At 30.4% G+C, this 23,132-nt stretch overlaps 1 protein-coding gene across 2 annotated transcripts in view; it reads right to left on the reverse strand.

The window, feature by feature from the left end:
• Positions 1–23,132, reverse strand: part of Rab26 (RAS oncogene family member Rab26) — a 149,098-nt gene continuing 125,966 nt past the window's right edge. Inside the window, exons 3-6 of one of the 2 annotated variants that reach the window (XM_085958132.1) lie at positions 22,517–22,627; positions 18,526–18,634; positions 14,950–15,060; positions 1–6,491 (exon numbers count right to left, since the gene is read on the reverse strand). In XM_085958132.1, coding sequence (XP_085814258.1) covers positions 6,229–6,491; positions 14,950–15,060; positions 18,526–18,634; positions 22,517–22,627 — 594 coding nt within the window. In that variant the 3' untranslated portion in view covers positions 1–6,228. The remainder of the gene's footprint in view (positions 6,492–14,949; positions 15,061–18,525; positions 18,635–22,516; positions 22,628–23,132) is intronic. The other variant, XM_085958131.1, reaches the window with a different exon arrangement.

Consider the following 23,132-nt stretch of genomic DNA (forward strand, 5'->3'; position numbering starts at 1 on the left):
TATTGGAAAACATTAACATGGATTTGAAACAGTAAATATAGTGACTATAATAAATAGCATCGTTAGCTTTAATAATACCTAACATGCTCTTCAAATTATTTTATTTTATATTATAATATTATATACATAGGTAGATTGATAATTGCCTACCTATATCATAGTACTTAACGACCTATAATCATGAGGAATACATATATACAACATCCTACGATAAATTTCATTTATCTAGTTATTATTATCTGTTTACTATGACGAAATATTAATTTATAAGTGTAGGTAAAATGTTTATTTGAAGCCAGGTCATGAATCTAAAACCAAGGGTGTAAAGTGAGCGAACAAACAACAACCAATCTTGCAAAGCTTTTCAGAAACATTACCAGTGTATAAAGCTATAATAGATAATATCATCAAAAGGTGTTGATTTACTTTTTGGTAAATAGTGTTGTCCTCTATAAGTTATCGCGATTATCTCCTTGATAAGTAACAACTTTGTAGTTGTAACTGGTAAAGTATCATAATAATATTATGATCTGCGGCGAAATTAATTGAGACTGATAATTATTATTTTGGTGAATCAATTTGAAATTGGGTAAGTAGGTAGTATTCAAATTCGTCAACGTAGACCTTTACCACATATGCAAATTTCCTATATTTTAAAAAACATAAACTGCATTCAGTTAATTTATAAATGCTTATCTTCCTACCCTTATATAACTTAGGTTATGCCAATAATGATATGCTGAAAAAGTATTGTCCGACGATTTGAAAAGAAAATAATGATAAGTAGGCACCAATACCACAAGTAACTGGAAGGTAAAGGTACTCAAAGATTGGTTGAGATATATAAAAATATCAATAAGCAATATTATGTTTTATTAAAAATTCTAATGTAATATACATGTCTGCGATTACTGGTTCAGTGGTTATTTTGGATTTCACGTGTCGTATGATTATTATACAATATTATACTTAATTATAATTGTGTACATGCATTATTGTTTTTACACACCTACAAGAGAGGTAAACACATTTATATTTTAAAGCAAGAAGAATAATATGTAATTAATTTATACGTTAATACAGTAAAACTATTTTGCATTATGATACAATAAGTATAATACCAATTATTTTATTATTGAAACATTTCTTTAATTAGAGTACCTAATACACATTTAAGATAATAGTATCGTTTTTTTTATATAATCTGTTGTTGGGGTAACTTTTTTACACGATTTTAAAATGACAGATAGGTTTAGAACCGGTGAATATCATCAATACCCGTTCATTTTAAATGAATCATAAATAATCTGACCAATTTGACAAATTAGATGTATTGAACATTTTCAACATTCAATTAATAATGCCCCAGATCAAATTTTGAAAATGTAGAAGTACCTACCTAGGTGGTTAAAAAATATTTGATATACTATAATACTTTTGTAAGTATTAATCATACCAGAAGTAGGTATATAAGTATCTACATAGATTACACATAATGGATTTTATATTGAAAAATAGCGAGCCGGTTATTGATATTTAGGGTGCATCATTAATATTGATAAATTTTATTTTATTTTTACCTAACTTTAATATTACAAAACACGTAAAGCCAAAGATTTTGACATATTATTTTGGTTCTATATAATATCTTTGGAACCTATGTGTATAATAATATATATTTTTTAATATTAATATCAATGTTAAAAACTCAAATCTATGTATGTACTTATACGCTAGGTAAATACTTATCAAAGGTTGATAAAAAATAAATATATGTCTTGAAAATAAATCAAAATAAAAATATTTGAAAACAATGGATCTTGTGCACCGTATATTTTTGTGTAATGGATTCTATTTGGCTATACAAAATCAGTCTAAAAATGGTCATAGAGTGATACTATTACACAAAAATAATCTAAATGTAATGTCTAATATTTATTGGACAAAAGAAATAACCATACTAAAATACTTTAAAACAATGTTGGTAGATATACCAGATGAAATGTCAAATTATCATTCTACTTATTGTGGACACGCTAAAAATGTTACTTCGAATAATAATAGGGTATGTTGAAATAAAAAGATTTCTTACTAAACAAAAAAATATTTCACAAAAACTCAATAATTTAGAATATCGACGTTGAGCTGTAAAAACCTCCGATGTGAAAGTTTTATCAAAACGGTGTTTTTATACTGATATATTAGACCGCTCCATAGTTTTAAAAAATCAAATAGTTAAATGTATCACCAAAAGTAAAGTAGGTACATCTAAATATTAAAGAAAGCTAACAAAAACGCGATGACGACGAAATCCCCACGATCTGTTATTTAAATACATCAAGTTATTCAGAGACTTTAAAAAATGTAGTTATTTTTATATAACATATAAAGCAGTGTTTTTTTTCTTTCCGGTACAATAGAAATTTTATCTGATCGGAGGTTTTAAGAGTTCAACGACAATAATATAACAATAGATTATATTATTGAACAGATTAATAACTTCTTGGCAATGCAATATTTTTAGCAATATTGGGATAGAAAAAAATTAATGCCAGACTTAGTTTCAGGGGCTGTAGGTAATTAATTTTATAGTAAACAAAATAATCCAATAAATATTTTCCACTTGTTAAAAACTGAAGAAATAGTATCCATGTAGGTACCTAGATCTAGAGGATTTAGTTCACGAAAGTAAACCCCGAGCAAAATTCATATTTGAAATAAATTTATTTATTAACGTTCCATAGATAAAAAAATATATGCAGTTACTTGCCTAATTTAAACGGGTGTTCTTCGTTATAAATTATATAATCATTCTTGTAATTCCACAACGTTTTTATATTCGCTTAAATTAATTATTTTGGAATTAAAACGTTGTTGAAGTGCAGACATTTTATTAATTCAAGAATTTTGTACTGCCACTGACTTGGAAAGTTTATTTGCTACGCCAAACCTCTACGCTTTGTAGAAGTTAATTATTTCAATTAGATTGCTACGTCGCTACGTTGCTACGTTGCAACTAAGTGAACGTGAAATATACCCAAGTAACAACCTGCTTATGAACTGTCGACTTAAACTTATCATCCATAATGTAGCGGAATAAAAATAAGATGAACATTGTATAATAAAGTAATATTGAAAAAATAATATTATGCACCTGTCTCTATAAAATACGTAGATAGGCATCTAGTAAAAAAATATGCAATGACTTCGAAGAATATTATAAGTATCAGTACTAATTTTATTGTAAGCATGCGTATCATAATAAAGCCGTAATATTAGAGATAATAGTTGGTTTATGTAAACATATAATAATAATTTCGCATAGTTATAGACTAAATCATAGTTTCTAAAACTGTTTTGGTTCACCTCCTCCACCTTTTTCAAAATAAATAATATTTCTAACAATAATCAAATTTTAAGTAGGTACCTATATTAAATTCTGAATTTCACCAAAATTTTTATGTAGCTGTGTGTATTTTTTTAATTTCAAAAAGCTGCTTTGTAAATAGAAACAACTTGGAACTGAAATTATAAAACCATTTATTAAAATGAAATAATAAATATGCATTAGATTAAGTATATAAAATTAAAAATAACAATTTCCACAGTTATTGAATAGGAAGTTTGCAATACTGATGCTGTTTTTGTATTTTAAAATGCCCTCTGAATTATGCATATTGTATAGCTGTTATGTAATTCATTTTGATCGTTTCTATTGTAATACATATTTATTGCCAAATATTGTATTATAACATAATATTTTTGCTCGATATGCCATATAGATCGCCAAAACATAATTACTGTATAATATTTAAGTATGTGTTCCTCCCTTAATAATCTTGCATATGAGAATATAAAGTATTTAGGGGAAATATAGGGGAAAATTATATAGGGGAAAAATCCAATTGATTTAAAAATGTTGTTAGTAAAATACGTAATGATTATTTTATTAGGTTGGTACTTGGGAACATTTTCACTTTCAGTACATATTTCGATGAAGTTTCAAGATAATTTCTTTGAATAACTAACTTAGAGAGAAAATATTCTTTTGATAGGCTTTCTTTAATCCTCGAAGTTTTAATTGGCAATGAAAACAAAATTGTGAAGCTGTATAAAATAAATATTATGTGTTATTCGTTATATTAAAAGCGCGGACATGAAAAAAAATCATAAACTTTCCAAGAACTTCTTAGAATAATACATCTCTTTTAATTAAACTGAATAACGTGGACTGACAATTAATATAGTACAAATCATTTATAATTTAAAAAAAAATAGAAGCAGTTTTTACTTTACAGTATACTTACATATTATATATAAATGAAACGTGATTCAATCATGAAAATTCTTTGTATAAAATGATATCCCATTTGTATTATAAAATTGAAATAGGTACATAGACATAGTGGATATATTGTCATTATTATTTTCATACCAACCAATCATTTGAATGTTTTAGATTGACTAGGTTAAGAATATTATAATAATAAATAAAACAGTTACCTAAGTAGACTTTAAATCGTTTATTTATTTATCTTTGGGGTTATTTTGATTAACTTGATCATCTGTGCATTTATATTAGCCCAATCCCCAGAATATCACTGAACATTATTCAATATAATATAGATATTCATTTATTAATTTATTTGATACGCACCTATTATATTTTGAGCGGACTTTAAGAGTCCCATAAAAATTCTAGAATATATGGAAACTAGAGTCGGGTTTAGATAATATAATAGTTTAAAAGAAAAACTTTACATATGTGTGATGATACAAGTATAGATGAACTGATACTCTTAGTGAATGGTTTTGAAATTTGTTAATAATAGTTTTTCAAATTGTCACCATTGACAACTAGTTTTCATTGTTTAGGTACATATTTTAAATGAACAAATATACGATGTAGTATTATTAAGTTTTAATACTCTATTTTTTATTATACTCTTAGGACCGGCCATGATAGTGTATACGACATACGTAGATGTTAAGTATAATTAATATACTGATGAATATGTATATCTAATCATTGTATTAGAATTCACTTGAATAATAACTGTATGTAAATTAAATAGTGTATTATGTGTTGATGTTTAATAATTTTTTACACAATTAATTCTCCATGTGTGTCTACATTCAAATGGTAATTATCAATATATATATATATTTTTAAGATGTTTTAATATTGTACTAAATATGTAGTAGGTACCACAATAATACATTTTGTAAACGGTGTCTGACAAAATTATATACCTATCTACATACTAATAAACAAAAATATTTAGTACAATTATTGTTCAAAAATGACATTTACTATATGAATAAGTGAATAAAAATATACCCACTCTAGTTTTTGTACGCATGTCCCTACCGCCAACTATGATAGATATCAAATTTTAATTGAAACCAAATCTCGCTTTGACTTAATATTGAATTTTTAATGCTTACATATATTATCTCGATTTCGCGAGTATGCAACGATGTGATATCTATTTACAATATTCACAAAGAAACTTGAAATTCATTAAATAATTTCCATTGTAAATTCAACGCATTCGTTCAACACAGGCGTAAAATGCAGGTGAATTTTATATAACAATTTACTTAAACTTTACTGTCGTATTAGCGGCATTTTCCAATACAACGGATGAGGCGGTTGTTTTATCATAAAATATGAAAATAGTAGTGTAGTGCGTAAGGTGCTAGCCTTTCGTCCGGAGGCTCCGGGTTCGATATCTGAGAAAATCACAATATATTTATGTGATTTTCTCAAAGCCTGGGTGTTTGTAATTGTTTCATTTGTAATACTGATTGCACTACTATTTCCACTATATTACTGTCCTTAGGCCTCATGACCTGTTAAAGTGTTAAATTCAATCAATCAAAGTTTAAACAAATCCAGCCAACATAACCATTTCTGCATTGTAACACTCAATGGCACTTTATCGTAATTCCTCTTAAAAGCCTCAAAATTTTCAAATACATCAAAGCGCCACGTACCTACATACTTAAAAACCATCTCTGGTCCGCATAAACAAGAAATACTGGAGCGTAGAACGCATGTATTGAACTTGCAAGCGAAATTCCAGATGTGATTTACATTTTAAAATGAATACGAAAACAACATAATAATAATAGGTATACTGAAATATCAGTAAGGGCTAGCAATATGTTTGCCTAATGATTAATACTGCAGTTATGAGATTTATCTTTTTTGATGCCCATAATTTACGTGACGCATGGAGGACATGACATCCGCCGCGGGTCTTCATTCTCACAGTCCTGTACGCAGAACCTCGCGTCACGAGCGTTCGACCCCGACGGGTCCTGCGCCCGGGCCCGGAGCTCCCTGGCGATGGCTGCGAAGGCCATCTCGACGTTGGCGCCGGTCTTGGCACTGGTCTCCGCGAATGCGACGCGGTACTCCCGCGCGAGACGCTCTCCTTCTTCTCGCCTCACCTCTCGCTCTGGCCCGCTGTCGGCTTTATTACCTGGAACATACAGTCACGATATAATTTTACCAATTTTTCAATAAGGATGAAAACCAAAGAAAATAATTACAAGATATTAAGAACGTATATAACAACAAGTAAGTACATATATATTACGAATTTTTAATATGCACCCTTATTGCAGATGCAGAATTCATTTTTAATCACATTCGCCTCTTACGAAATAATGATATTTATATGAACAGATTCAGATGCCGTGTGTCCTTTCTATTCTTCAGCTGCAGTATCCATTAATATGTCAATGATAAAAATATTGATATAAGGTTATTTATTTATTTTTATCCTGCGTAATTAACTACACTTTGTATTTTAACTGAAATTTAGGTCAATCATCAATATCAAGAAAATAAATCTAGAAATATGAATACAGTACATTTACACTAAGGAAATTGTAATCAATTATTTTATGTATAATCAATTAATTGATGGCTGCTATCAAAACCGAAAACCACGCAGCTGTATTTAGAACAATACTCTCGCAAATTTAACATCTAATTTTGCATAATGTCATAATATAAAGTGGTAATCAACCCAAAAATATAAAATTATCGTATTAAGGGGGTACATGGGTCAAAATGGAGCTTTTGTTCTATTTTCAAAGCATGATCCTGGACATACCTTAAACGTTATAGATAATCGATTTATATAATTTTGAAGCATTATTATCCCTTATATTTATTTTAAACATTTGATGACTGCATAAAGTATTTTTATTACTTACATAAAATAGTATTCTTTTAAACCTCTCGCTCTAATGTTTTATAATATAGTCATATTTCAGTACATAAATGTGCAGTGGTGTTAAGAATTTTTACATTTATTAATTTTTAAACGCATTTATAAAACCATCAGTATAATTTATATCGCCATTATTACAGTGAAATATTTACGATAAAAAATTATATTGATAATCTCTGTGATCCCAAATTTGACAAGAATTAGGCATTTAATTATTCAAAAATGGGCAAGATTAACACATTTGAAGATAATTCTAAAGATACTAATTGTAAACTTTTCTAATTGACCATTTAAGTGTGATAAACATCCTACGAATAATGATTGCTTTATAATAATTATTAATCAGAATAATTATCAGAATAAGGTAGTGTTTTTTTGAAATACGCCATTTCTTTTGGCATTCCCCAGTAGTTAAGCTACAACATACGGCCGAAGCCATAAATTGACAAACTATAATTGAAGTAGGGAGTAAAATGATGTTAACGCGCGTGTTTGAACATGTATAAATAAGTGAGAATCTAATAACCCAATAATATACATCACGTATAGTATACCTAGTTAGGTGTATCTACGAATAGGACATTGAAATATCACCATTTATTTATTATTTGAATCCAAAATAATGGTATTATGCAAACAACGACAAACAAACGCAATTCAATATACACAGTCGTCTCAGTCATGTTTTCCATACAAGGCGAGAATCACGTCCGTATTGTCAAGAACCCACACTACAAAGCGCACCTTTACTTTTCTTTTGTAAACTAAATCTACGGAACTTCAAACGGTATAAGATGGGATTCAAATCTCTTCTAAAAGAACTCCAAGTTCTACGTTCTTGAGACGGGTTTATCTTTTTGTACAAGTGCCAAACGATAGGTATGGCTCTAGGTTAACTTTTTAAAAATTCGCGTCACCGACGTAGACGAAATTGAAAACTAATTATACTATTGTTTTACTATTGTCATGTTAATATGTTCACTTCAATATTGTGTTAACTTCCAATTCATTGTAAAAATATATTAAAGTAAGTAGATATATATAAAAAATAATGTGTGTCTTGAACACACTTGACAAAAGTTAATGTTTTTCTTTTGCTCTTCATTATCGAACAAGCTGTCGTCCATTTTAGGAGAAGTTTTCTTTTCCTAAGGTGATGATACTTCAGTGAAGGCAAATAATTTTCAACTATAGGCGCGACAAAATTTTGGACTCGCTGGCAGTCTGAGAACGAACGTCGAGGTGTGAATACGTCAATTTATTTCGTGATGGCGACGGGGGTATTAATTCTTAAATCGAGTAGAGATGACTAAAAACATTACCCATTTACTTTTAAAAAAATCATGTCAATGAATACTTTATATTATTACTAATAAAACAATAAACAGAACATTAAATGGACGCATGTTGGATTTATATTACAAATTATATTTCGTTCGGCATGCGACATTTGCACCCGCGACCCGCAATCCGCGCATCGCCTAGCCACGATCTTTTTAGACCGTGCCTCAACCGAGGTATAGCCTTAAAAGGTGTATCCGCACTTTTCATTCACGATACCTTTTTGATTGTTGTGTGGCCGATTTCATCAGCGACACTCAATAGTCAACACAAAATATCATTTCAAAATGTAGTTTTACTGCAGAAGCAGTCACTGGCTCTATCCACGCAGCGAATTTCCGAATTACTCTGTTTTGTCTCGGTTCATTGTCGATCATACCGTGTACAACTACCAAACAGCGCAGACTCCCAATCGTAATTAAACTGTGCTAAAATCTTTATATAGACCGTATAATAAATTATTATATTGTCTTCTCTGTTTGCGTCCATGATTCGCCCATAGATACGGGTGATATTGTTTCTTAAAATATTATATATATATGATTAAATTAATAATATTATATTATATATAATTGAAAAATATTACAGGTGGAGAGCAGCGTGCTGGATCGGCGACCGTAGACTTTTTGATAACCAAACATTCAAGTAGTGAAAAATATTGTACTTATATGTTATGTTGGGGAAGGGGGTGATGAATGGTTTTTAAATACACAGTGACCCGGCTATATTTTTATGTAGCACTACACTATTCGTACAGAGATAGTTCAGAAAATTCTTGCAAGTACAAACCGAAAAACTGCATAGTTATAATATCATGTAGATTTTAGACTGTTAATGAATATGATTGTTGAGTACCTCGCTCGTGTTTAGAAAAAGTATATAAAAGAAAGTTCACATTATTTACATTCAGTTCTAGAAGTCTCCCATTCTCATATTTTCTATTCGCTGTGTGTGATTTAATATAAATTAAATTATAATTATTGCCCCTCCCACACCAGACGGAGCATTAGAATCACGAAAAATATGGAAGGAATATTAAGAGACTTATTATTTTGTTAACCATTCTCTAATTAATTCAGATCAACCGGTTGAGCGAATGACTGTCGCTCAATTCATCAATTTTAGAAGGTAAAATATAAGGGGGAAAGTCAATAACATTACACATTTGTGATTAAACAATATCATGATTCTAATGGATTTAAGTTTTGTACTTTTCAATTTAAGTCGTTTTTTACGACCCAGGTTTCATCTTTCGGCATCTTAGGCACTATGCACACTCAAACACTTATATTATTGACAATTATCATTAGTTAACTCCATAAATTCCCAATACGTTAGCCAATGCCGTTGTTTTCCCAATGTTGACGATTTATACGCCTATTAAATGTATTATAATTAAGTATTAAGTAGGGTTTTTTTACAAACACTTAAGGGGGGATATGCTCAGCGTAGGTCAACATGGAGCTTTTGTTCTATTTTCAAAGCATGATCCTGGACATACCTTAAACGTTGTAGATAATCTATTTATATAATTTTGAAGCCTTATTATCCTTTATATTTATTTTAAACATTTGATGACTGCATAAAGTATTTTTATTACTTACATAAAATAGTATTCTTTTAAACCTCTCGCTCTAATGTTTTAGAATATAGTCATATTTCAGTACATAAATGTGCAGTGGTGTTAAGATTTTTTACATTTATTAATTTTTAAACGCATTTATAAAACCATCAGTATAATTTATATCGACATTATTATAGTGAAATATGTACTGTTTAAAAAAAATCGGTTAGGTACATGTTCAAACACGCACGTTAACATCATTTTACTCCTTACTTCAATTATAGTCAATTTATGGCTACGGTTATATGTTGTAGCTTAACCACTGGGGAATGCCAAAAGAAATGGCGTATTTTAAAAAAACACTACCTTATTTTTAGGTCAATAATTATTATAAAACCTTCATTATTCGTAGGATGTTTATCACACTTGAATGGCCAAAGACATAGCTTATAATTTGAATCTTTAGAATTATCTTCAAATGTGTTAATCTTGCCCATTTTTTGAATAATAAAATGCCTAATTCTTGTCAAATTTGGGATCACAGAGAATATCAATATAATTTTTTATCGTAAATATTTCACTATAATAATGTCAACATAAATTATACTGATGGTTTTATAAATGCGTTTAAAAATTAATAAATGTAAAAAATCTTAACACCGCTGCACATGTATGTACTGAAATATGACTATATTCTAAAACATTAGAGCGAGAGGTTTAAAAGAATACTATTTTATGTAATAAAAATACTTTATGCAGTCATTAAATGCTTAAAATAATTATAAAGGATAATAAGGCTTCAAAATTATATAAATAGATTATCTACAGCGTTTAAGGAATGTCCAGGATCATGCTTTGAAAATAGAAAAAAGCTCCATTTTGATCCACGCTGAGCACGTCCGCCCTTAATAGGTAGGTAATAATTTTTTACCTACTTTATTGTATTAATTTATTATATAATTTAGAATTAAATAAGTACAGTTGTTGTCAGTGTGTATTTATTTACCATTGGTGAGTGTGCATAGTGGTAGCTAAAGGTTTTAGACTTGGCGATAGGAGCCTACGTTATAATATCATACAGACTGACTGAATATAGACTGACGGAGGTCATGTGAGGTAATAAAGTCGATACGATAAAATATCACCATTAATTGACGAATAATCCGACATAGATGGCGCGCTGTGGTATATTTTTTTTTAATCTATGCATATTGTTATGTAATCTGTATAATACATCCCTACATATATGACAGATGCTGTTGGCAAATTAAACTATTTTTATAGAATATAAATATTATTGTGATTATATAAATACGTCAATATGCAATTAAAAATATTTATCTTCAGAAAGTAGGCTTTAAATAATCGCCTAGTATGGAGTCTTCGCCACTGCTACATTACCTACTTATTTCTTATTTTATGCTATTTTGATACTTCGGTCTTCTGTTCTTGAATATTTCGTTGTTTAACAAGTTTTTTATTTGACGCATAATAAATATAAAGAAAGTTTTTGGAATATTCAATATTTTTAAGGTCATTAAATTTGACGTTGGGATTTCGTGGAATTGTGCCTGACTTTACTAAAATTCTACTTCAAGGATTCCAGCGAAAGAAAACAAAGAATATTATTTTTATCTTACGAGGGGGGAAATGAGGTCAAAATTTCTCATTTTTTTTCCTTGGCGTATAATTGAATTATATTATATTTTCTCGACTAAGCCCATCTACATTATCATTCTATTTCTCATTTAAATTTTAAATTTCATTTTTTTTATATCTACAAAATATTCCAACTGACTAGGACCAACTGACTTTTCCCAGTGATGCCAAAAAACGAAACCACATATCCTAGACCTATACTGTAGACAAAAAAAATATTACACTTATATATACTGCCCTGTTAAGTAAAAAAAACAGTGTTTTGGTTTTGGTGAAATGAGAACCCAAATTGTAAACTACATTTTCTCTTATATTATGTAAAATTATTGGACTGTTTTGACATAATCTCTAAATATTTTTTCTTCATATTAATTTAGTATCCTGTTTGTATTTTAATATTTCAATATGACGACAATATCATTGTTTTAAGATTTATAATAATTATAATATTTAATCTCAAAATAGACTGCGTATATTTAGAGATTATATCAAAACAATCCAATAATTTTAAACAATATAGGAAAAACGGTAGCTTAAAACTTGGATTCTCATTTCATTAAAATCAAAAACACTGTATTTTTATTTAGCAGGGCAGTATAGCCACTGGATATAAAACAGTTTAATGCACTTTGAATGATTTGCATATTTTCATTACGATGATTGAGCTCGGAATTTTTCCGAATATAAAATTTCCCAGTTGAATAAAAAAAAAACATTTTATTGTACATATTGGAAAATACGCAATACTTTTTTTGTTATTTTTGTATTTGCAGGTCGATCATATTATAGAAATAATAATAATATGTAGCTGGTATATATTCGTATTTTATACAAAATTCCATAATATAACATTAATTTGGAAATTCTGATTCATCTTGCTGTGTAGTTTGCACATAAAGTTTATATTTTTTCGACGTTTTTTGATTCTCGGTACTTGACAATTAAGGAATATTTGATTATCAAGAATTCGATATTGAATAAACTACGAATAAGACACAAGATTTGAGAATGTAAAATTCTATATATTGAATAGAATACATAATTTGAAAACATCTCGTGCATATTATATACACTAGAAAAAATCACTTAACATTTACCCTGTATCTGCTTGTTTCGCGCCAGTATGCTTTTCCAATTAAGCTACAGGTATCTTAGTAAATTACGACAATTTTAACTAGTAGTTGTTACATGAAATGCTTATCGAATTGCGTTGTAATGTTTTTTATCGGTTTTAGTATATTTAATTAAGGTAGGTATTAAGGGGGGACATGCTCGTCGAAGGTCAAAATTGAGTTTTTATTGTATATTCAAACCATGATCCTGGACACTCCTTAAACGTTGTAGATGATCTATTTATATAATTTTGAAGCCTTATTATCTTTTATAGTTATTTTAAACATTTGATGACTGCATGAAGTATTTTTGTTACATAAAATAGTATTCTTTTAAACCTCTCGCTCTAATGTTTTAGAATATTGTCATATTTCGGTACATAACTGTGCAGTGGTGTTAAGATTTTTTACATTTATTAATTTTTAAAAGCATTTATAAAACCATTAGCATAATTTATTACGAGATAATTTTTGTAAAATATTCACGATAAAAAATTATATTGATAATCTCTGTGATCCCAAATTTGACAAGAATTAGGCATTTTATTATTCAAAAAATTGGCAAGATTAACACATTTCAAGATGATTCTAAAGATATTTATTATAAGCTATGTCTTTGACCATTCAAGTGTGATAAACATCTTATGAATAATGATTGCTTTATAATAATTATTGACCTAAGAATAAGGTAGTGTTTTTTTGAAATACGCCATTTCTTTTGTCATTCCCCAGTGGTTAAGCTACAACATACGGCCGTAGCGATAAATTGACAAACTATAATTGAAGTAGGGAGTAAAATGATATTGACGCGCGTGTTTGAACATGTACCGTTTAAAAAAAAATAAAAAAAAAATCGGTTAAGTACATGTTCAAACACGCGCGTTAACATAATTTTACTCCCTACTTTAATTATAGTTTGTCATTTTATGGCTACGGCCGTATGTTGTAGCTTAACCACTAGGGAATGACAAAAGAAATGGCGTATTTCAAAAAAACACTACCTTATTCTTAGGTCAATAATTATTATAAAGCAATCATTATTCATAAGATTTTTATCACACTTGAATGGTCAAAGACATAGCTTATAATAAATATCTTTAGATTCATCTTCAAATGTGTTAATCTTGCCGATTTTTTGAATAATAAAATGCCTAATTCTTGTCAAATTTGGGATCACAGAGATTATCAATATAATTTTTTATCGTGAATATTTTACAAAAATTATCTCGTAATAAATTATACTAATGGTTTTATAAATGCGTTTAAAAATTAATAAATGTAAAAAATCTTAACACCACTGCACAGTTCTGTACCGAAATATGACTATATTCTAAAACATTAGAGCGAGAGGTTTAAAAGAATACTATTTTATGTAACAAAAATACTTCATGCAGTCATCAAATGTTTAAAATAACTATAAAGGATAATAAGGCTTCAAAATTATATAAATAGATCATCTACAACGTTTAAGGAGTGTCCAGGATCATGGTTTGAAAATACAATAAAAACTCAATTTTGACCTTCGACGAGCATGTCCCCCCTTAATTAATTCCTTAATTACTAACCGATGTCGTGGATTACTCCATTATTTGGTTTTTAAATCATAATAAATTAATAAACTATTTTTCATTCAACGAATAAGACATACAAATTCTTAAGTTTTTTAACAAATTAATTAATTAACATTTTTTTAGTTAAGGCTGTATGAGAGGAAAATATTTTTATAAATGAATTTTTAATGTTTTAGGTTTTTAAGTTTTTTTGTATTATTTTATAGATCGCACAGATTGAAAATCGAACCTACACGTGACATGTGAAAAAATATTGAATTTCGAGAATTCTTTATGACGAACTATAGTAGTTTGTATTGAATTTATTTACCACTGATGAAGTTAAGTATTTTTACTCTTATAGATATTAAATTGAATACCCATTTTAGTTATATTGCATGCATGAACTACTATAATTTACTATATACTTAGGTACCAATCAAACACAATCGTTTTTAAAATGATCTACTTACCTAATAACATGATAACAACATCTTCTTGAGCATATTCCCGGATCTCTCCCAGCCAAGCTCTGATATTGTCGAAGCTGGTTTTATTTGTGACGTCATATAGAAGGAGTAGGGCTGTAATCAAACAAATATACAATCGTTTATATAGCATTTAAACATAAGTAAAATTTACCAGCGGCGCACCCAGGATTTAATATTGGGGGGGGCCAAGGAGGAGAATGTAAATTAGTCCCATAGGCACTTTTTCTTCTTCACAGCCTAATTTTTCGTTTATCGGCCTTTTGTCTATTGCACTCGGCGTACCTACACCATGGTCCCCACTCCCCACATCCTGAAACGGGCCCTCAGGCTAGGATATTTGGCGGGCCCCTTACCTACCACTAAGATTAAAGCCAGTGTGAAAGACTACATTAACGTTTTTCAAATTGTGTTTTAGTTCAAATTAAGGGTACTTATACTGTGAATTATTGGCGATTTAATACATCTACTTTAATAATGGAGCTGTCGAGTATCGACACATAATAATCAAAAAGTATATTGCACAATTATATAATTGAAAATATCCATGGTCATGAAGTATAATAGCGCCGCAGGCGAGTTTTTTTACTATTAAAGCTAGTTTATGATGTATGTTTATCTCACTTATCTGGTCAACCCGACACGCCGGGCCCCCCACAGCCCGGGCCCCCAGGCTAGAGCCCTATCAGCCCTCCCCAGCTATGACCTACACCACTCCAGAATTCAGGTGGACACGGAGAATTTTTTGACAGTTCCATTAGGGATTGGGTTTCACCAAACAACCCGACATTAGTGTTTCGAAATTTTTGTGTTAGAAATTAAAATCTAAGAAATTTTTCTAAAAAGGGTGCTGGAGAATAATTATAAATCATTTTTTTTTTGCAGTGTTTTTATTTGTCTAAGCCCAAGGTATAGTTTATTGCCTTTCAATGTTTTAAATCATTCTGATCATTTTCATTTTTGGGGGGTGCCAGGGCCCCTTGCCCCCCCCCCCCTGGGTGCGCCACTGAAATTTACTACAAGTCCATGTACAGTTTCAACTCAGTTCGATTATATTATTCAAAGTAACAACAATATGGCAAGTGGATAGTGGCTCGGTTGAGCCTAATAAGAAACTTTTCGATTTGGAATACCGTTCAGCGAAAAATTCTTACCCGGACTAATCCTAACATAACCAGTGTTATAATATAAAGTAAAATTTTGAAGCTGACAGTTTAATAAATGAGGAGAGACCATTAAAGACCGTCCTTACACTGGACTACTCGTTGAAGCAGCATCCGTAGAAATGTTTCAGAATAATGTTATAGGTTTAATATTAGCAGACTGACGACTGAAGATTTCTCGACTAGCTGAAATGGGGATCACGAATTTTCACACTTTCGATCATTTAACGTAATCGTGTAATTAAGCCATATTTATGGCAACGTTCCAGATTCGTGACGGTTTTTGCATCTTACTTTAGTTTCGTTTGTTTCTACCGCACGGAAAAAAGATTTTGCTTCAATAATAAGTTTTAATAAACGATGATTTGAGTTACCCCATTTTCATCCGTCATATATATGCAGCCGCGATTTGTGTACGGCCACCTTCTACTTCGCTATGAACATCTCTGAATCATAATATTTCAGTTCCACAAAACTGGTATGGCAACGAAAGATATTAGAAAATAAAAAAAAGTATCTTGACTTGTCGTGATTTATCTTTAGTGACATGAAGAGTGTCCTCTGCATCCATGTACTGAAACTCTACCAAAGCAAAGGAAAGTGATGAATCAAAAGAGGGATCAGAATTATTCGTTACTCCATACGACGCCGCAAACTTTTCGATTGCTCAAACTTCTAGTGGTCCTGGTAAACAGCTCCGCTCGGTCGAATCCTATCAGCGGGCAGTCACAGAGGACATTGTTCAGAGTCTTGGTGGTGCATTCCGACCCATGTTTCTATCAAACGAAAACCATTTGAACCTAATAATAGCACATATTTTTAATAATATCAATACGTTGCTAGTAAGAAGGTATTTAAGTTAATACTTTCCATCTAGAGTAGTCGCCCGTTTGACGCTTTTCTTGTTATTCGATTCGGCTTACACAACTTTGTGAACAACAAACATAACTTCGTGAGGAAATACTTCGCTTGGAAGTTGTAGCGAAGTTTCAAGTAAACTCGATTCGACGCGAGACTGCAGCGCGACTCTTCGAATTATGTAGGTATATACCTAATTGCTGAACAAAATATGGAGAAGTCAACATTTACTAGGATCAAAACTTTGGATTAGACGATTAGAGAATCTGAAAGAAAATAAAATTTACTTTCTCGTCCTTTCGCTTACCAAATCCATAATATGTTATATTTATACAATTATTGTGACTATTTATGAATACTCTGGTAATACCTACCCAGTCTACAACATCATCATAGTGTTGGACAGAACTCCCATCTCTAAATTCGTTGATCATAGGGTCAAATCCTACGACCAGATCAGATTCACATATTGGTTTCAACAAATGTAAAGTAGGTTGGGTATATGTAACGAAATTAACTTCACATAATATAATATAATATAATATAATATAGGTCTTTAAATTGTTAACGATTTATCCTCGATTTCCCGTGTACTCAGATACTAAAAATTTGACACGCAGGTGCTTATTGGTGACAATGTATTATATTGCATATTAGGTGCTATCGATATATTTTATAAGATAATAAACACTATTATTTGCGAGAATCGCATTTGCGGCAAATACTTTCAGATATACATTGTCATTACTCATTATATAGTGTCTCGTTGGTATATTATAAAGATTCTTATTATTGATTGTTACGTATGTAAATATAAAAAAATAACAATATCAAATTTGATATAAACTCTGTGTATTTTCGTATAATATTAATATATAGGTGTTCAGTTAAGTTTTAATAACTAGATAAATTATGTAATCAAAAATGTACCTAAATAATGGTGGCTATGAAATCAGAATGTAAAAATACTCTGAGTTAAAGTAAACCTTTTTATTGATACATTACAAATGGACAATATTGTATGCCCGTCGCAAATACGTCATCATCTTAAATTGCAATTTTCTTTGCTCATTACATCGGTCTCCGCCGAATAATATAGTACAAAGTTGTGGATTTTATTAAACACTAGCGATTACCCGGCATGCGTTACAATGCCACTCAAAGAAAGAAATTGTTTGTGTTTTAATTCTGTCTATTGAAGTGCTTTTGGATGGACAATATTTTGTGTTTTTCTGTCTGATGCGTACACGAATTCCAACGTGTGAGCAGGCCACGTACAGCTGCCCATATGAGAAGAATGGATTTTCAAAATTTGGTATAGGAACGAATACGAATAGAAGGATATAGAATAGAAGAAGAAGAAGATGGTTGTACTAATTCAGAAACCTTCGCGGGTGTGCGCACAACAACTCACCAAAGTTTCATCTCAAACGGATGAATGGTATAGGAACGCATACGGGACAGACAGATAGACAAACAAACAAACAAACATTGATTTATATATATATAGATAATATCATATTCAAAATTAAATATTTACCATGTGCGTCTCTGTAGTATGCGTGCGTAACGCTTCGAAACCTCTCCTGTCCTGCAGTGTCCCATATCTGCAGTTTCACTTTCGCCCCGTCGACTGCAACGATCTTATTCTGTCAAAAATTTGAAAAATAAAACAATATATTAATCTTAGATGAAAATAGAATCCTAAAACATAAATACCATTATAAAGAATGCCCTCCAGATATATATTTGTATTACCATTCATCACAGCTTTGAAAAGTTACCAATGAATTAAATGCATTCTGTTCTTTGATGAATGAATTTATGTTTGTTTCACCTATTTTTGTGCTCAATTTGTAGCATTCACTTTTATAAACATATTTTTATACAATACTAGTGGGTTGGCGTATTTTTTTGGTCATATAAAGTGAAAATAATACCAGCTAAAGATTCCATACATCTTACGCCAAGTTGCAGGTGGATCTAACGTATGTCAAGTTGGTCGAATATTTCGTGAAATGGTTGTTTTTAAAAGGTATCTATTTAGTATTATAAATTTATAATTAACAAGATATTTCATAATTTATTCAATGATTAATGATAACCCTTTTGATACGTAGCTTTAGATTATTTGGAATGCCTATAATTATAGCATATTTTAATAAAGAAATGTCCAGTTGATTCCGTTAGACTTAGAGCCAACAGAAACTGCAAATATTATAATTATACTGAATGTATTTTACTACATTATATTTGATAACATTAAAACTATCTATAATAAACGGTTTGGCATAATATTTAGTGGAAAACACGGTTATCAACACAGTCTATTAATGTCACAAAAATATGGCTTCGTTCTAAATTATTACATTTCAAGGTTCCAAAGAATATTATTTTATGTCATAAAAATACTTTTTGTAGTTATCAAACGTTTAACATAAATATTTGACGATGAATAAGCTTTATAATTATATAAATAGTTTTTCTACAAATCTTACGTAATATTCAGGCTAAACCTCTGAAAATACCAGAAAATAGCTGACATGGAACACCTTGCCCCTTAATGGTATGATATTTTTTTTGTCTGTAACATATTATATAAACTAAATGGATTAAAAAGAATATTTAGGTTTATAAGACAAAATAGCAAGGCTTTCCTTATTATGTATAGTTAGTATCCGATGCCATTCATATTCAATATACAAATTATTCACAACCAATAACAACTACTCATAGATTTTATATACCATATCCGATCCTAATAAGATCATAGAGTGGAGGTTGTATTAGGTAACATATTTTTGTTTTTACGAGAAATGGATATTAGCCACTTGTCCAACCTATTATATATATTATGAGATTCATACTATAGTCAGTGTTTTCCAACCTTATCTGTGCCATGCCTCACTTCAATGCTTCAAAAATCTCCATGCCTATCAAAATGTTATAGTTACCTAACAAGAGAATAATGAAATTATTGTTGATCTTTTTTCAAATTTCTCCTCCATATTCTTGCCATTTTTCAGTAAACATAATAAGGAAAAGTACATATTATATAACAGTGCTGCCGTCTTTTTCTCGGAAAGTCAGGGTTGCAATATCAAAAAAATTATTTCGAAAATGCGTTTTTCAACAAAAAAAAATGTAACAAATATTAACGATTTGAACATTTGCCCCCAAAACATTCAAATTCCCCCCCGGTGGGGCGTACGCCCCACGTTGGGAAACACCGCTCTAGATCCAAACACTGATTGAAAAACAAAATGTGAATTTACCAAACCCGGGTTATTTTATTGTTGTATACATATTTTAATTCTAAAATCATGAAAATTAAAAAAAAAAAATTATTAGCTCTACAATCTCACGAAGAGGTTTCTCAAGATTTCTTTTCCGCCTTTGTACGTTATTTGTATTTATAAATTGTACAAATTATTGGTTTGACAAAGTGCTAATCAGTTTCATGGTTTCGAATGTTTCGACCAATTGTTCTTTGTACAAGTGTTTTCGTGCAAATCGCCTGATACGGCCGATAAGAACCTCGTCGCCCGCCTGTTTCCACGATTATATGTTTATGTTTACAATATTATGAGAGATAAATTATAATGAGGAGATATTCTTAGAATAAGAGCCTGAAGGATAATTTACTGAAAAGACGGTTGACTTTGAAAATTACGTGAAAAAATATTAATGACAGAGAAAGTTATCTTTGATCATTCGGTGATATCAAATTACTTAAAGCAGAAACGTAAACTCAAACGCTTTTACATAAATATAACATATTAGATACAAATTAAATTTTGAAATATAAAACTCAAAGGTTTTTTTTATTATATACCTACCTACAAAATATTTCATATAAAATTATATATGCTTTTAATGAAGCCAACTTGTCATTAATCATCATCAGCCTGGATCTATCCACTGCTGTATAAGAGTTTCTAAGGTACGTAGGGTATAAGTTGATTCCACTCTTCTTGCTTATGTGCATTCCGTTGACTTTACTAATTTATCGATCCAGCAACCGCTAGGTCTACCTTTCAGATGACATTTAGCTTATAGGAACCACTGGATGACTAAATATTTATCCAGTAATTGTCGATTTTTCGACCAATATGTCATCCGATTTTCATTTGAGGTTTTTACCGAACGCATACTCTTTTTTGTTCTCTTACTTCATTTAACATTATTTTTTTTATCAATACTCATTGTGTCCAGTATGCATCTTACCATACCATGCTATGTAATTCTTAGTTGTCTCATTAAGTTTTAGGCACTCGTCACTTTTGAAAACTATATTCAGGTGGCCAGAAACATTCCAGTTCAGCTTCGTTCTTTGAATAATATACACATCCATAGACAGTTGTTCCGGATAGATGTAGTCATTCACCTGTTCGTATAAACAGCAATTGATAAAGTATTTCTTTCGGTCAGGTTGTAATTTATTAATCTGACATAATATTATAAAGTCACGGGAAAATACATAGGTACCTAAATTTCGTCGTGTCCGGAAAATTGTACGTATATTATAGTTCACCGTATTACAGTTCGCAGTCAGCAGAAAAAATCGGAAGATAGGTAAGTAAACTCGAAGTCATTATAGTTTTTTGTTATATTTATTTATATAATTTTGAATAAGTAATTAAAAAATGGATTGCCGAGTTGATGCTCGTGAAATGCTCCGCGAACAACGCGTCATTTTTTATCTCAATACTATATGTTCATCTGTTTCTGGTACAACAGCTCATGGTGAACTACGATATGGTAAACTGCATACGTACAATGTACATGTAACCATATTTCGTATAAAAATATCATAAAAGATGAAACCGAACACAAAAAGTTACTTTCTAAAATGAGAGTAGTAACTATTAAAGATGTATTATGTTTTAAACCTCAATTATATATAATATATACAACAGGTAAGTGCATGCAAATCATTAAAGACCATATTATGTAGATAATCTAAGTGGTAGGTATGTCTTGTATTCATTTCTGATAACGAAAAATTCTTCTGATGTACATACTTTCTATCCATGTCTAAATATGTCGATCAATAATAATGTTTATAAATGGAACAATTATGACAGCCAACATACATACATTTATTGGCGATCCAATATGCATTACCAATCGCATGCTAATTCTCTACATTTCTAGGAAAAAACAACTGATTCGATCTATAAATAGTTATCAGGGACGCACAAAGTAAGAACATCATAGTTGTTGTTTACGCCGCGCATAAATTGGAAGGAAAAAAACTTGACCAAATAAAGTGCAAATTTTTAAGCTACGGTATGTAGGCATAGCTGGTTTATTGCATCAGGATCTTTTTATTCACAATAATCAATGTGAATAATGGTGGTTGTCTTAGGTATTAGAAATGCATAATATGTCAGATAAATGTGGGTAAAATATACAGGGCTTCAGAAATAATTTGACAATCCGACAACATGCAATTTTATTTCAACGAGTCTTAGGAAATCGACTGAAATTCAAACGCAGCTCCCGTAATGGATTTTTTCACTGCTAACCCGGAAATCGATGCCGACTGTAGAGATGTAGTTTCCGCTGAGGAACAAGCCGTCCCGGAACCGCACTAGGAGACATGTCTTGCCGACTCCCGAATCTCCCAGCAACATCACCTGTGAATGGTAAAAATACAAGGTAAAACGGTATCACAATCCAAGGAATGGTACACAAATTAAATCGATTCAAAACTATGTATTAGTAGGTACTACAATAAAATGCATGTATCTAGATTCTAGAGTATCATTCTTGATCCTTGGTTGACATAATGTATAACAAGAGTAAAGTGGCTAGTGTGTAGGTAATGTAGGTATTACCTTTATGTAAATAGACTCGTGAAGTCAATTATTAATGCACCGAGACATACAGGGGTCGTTATATACATTTGTTGCAGTAACATACCACGCGTAGCGTTTTAAGGTAATTCTTTACACATTTAATGTTGTAAATCTTATTTATACCATATTATTTGTTTTTATGATCGACTTTTCACATTAAAATATTATCGCGAGTTACACACAATGCTTACGGGCCCTTTTAATTAATTTTGTAATTAACGTGTTAATTTGCATTTGGAAAGTAATTAGCAAAGACACAATTTTGTGCGGCGCGTAAGCTATG

The sequence above is a fragment of the Rhyacophila brunnea genome, unplaced genomic scaffold (genome assembly GCF_057557595.1).
Source record: "Rhyacophila brunnea isolate RB1 unplaced genomic scaffold, BYU_Rbru_1.0 scaffold_7, whole genome shotgun sequence".
Taxonomy (NCBI): domain Eukaryota; kingdom Metazoa; phylum Arthropoda; class Insecta; order Trichoptera; family Rhyacophilidae; genus Rhyacophila; species Rhyacophila brunnea.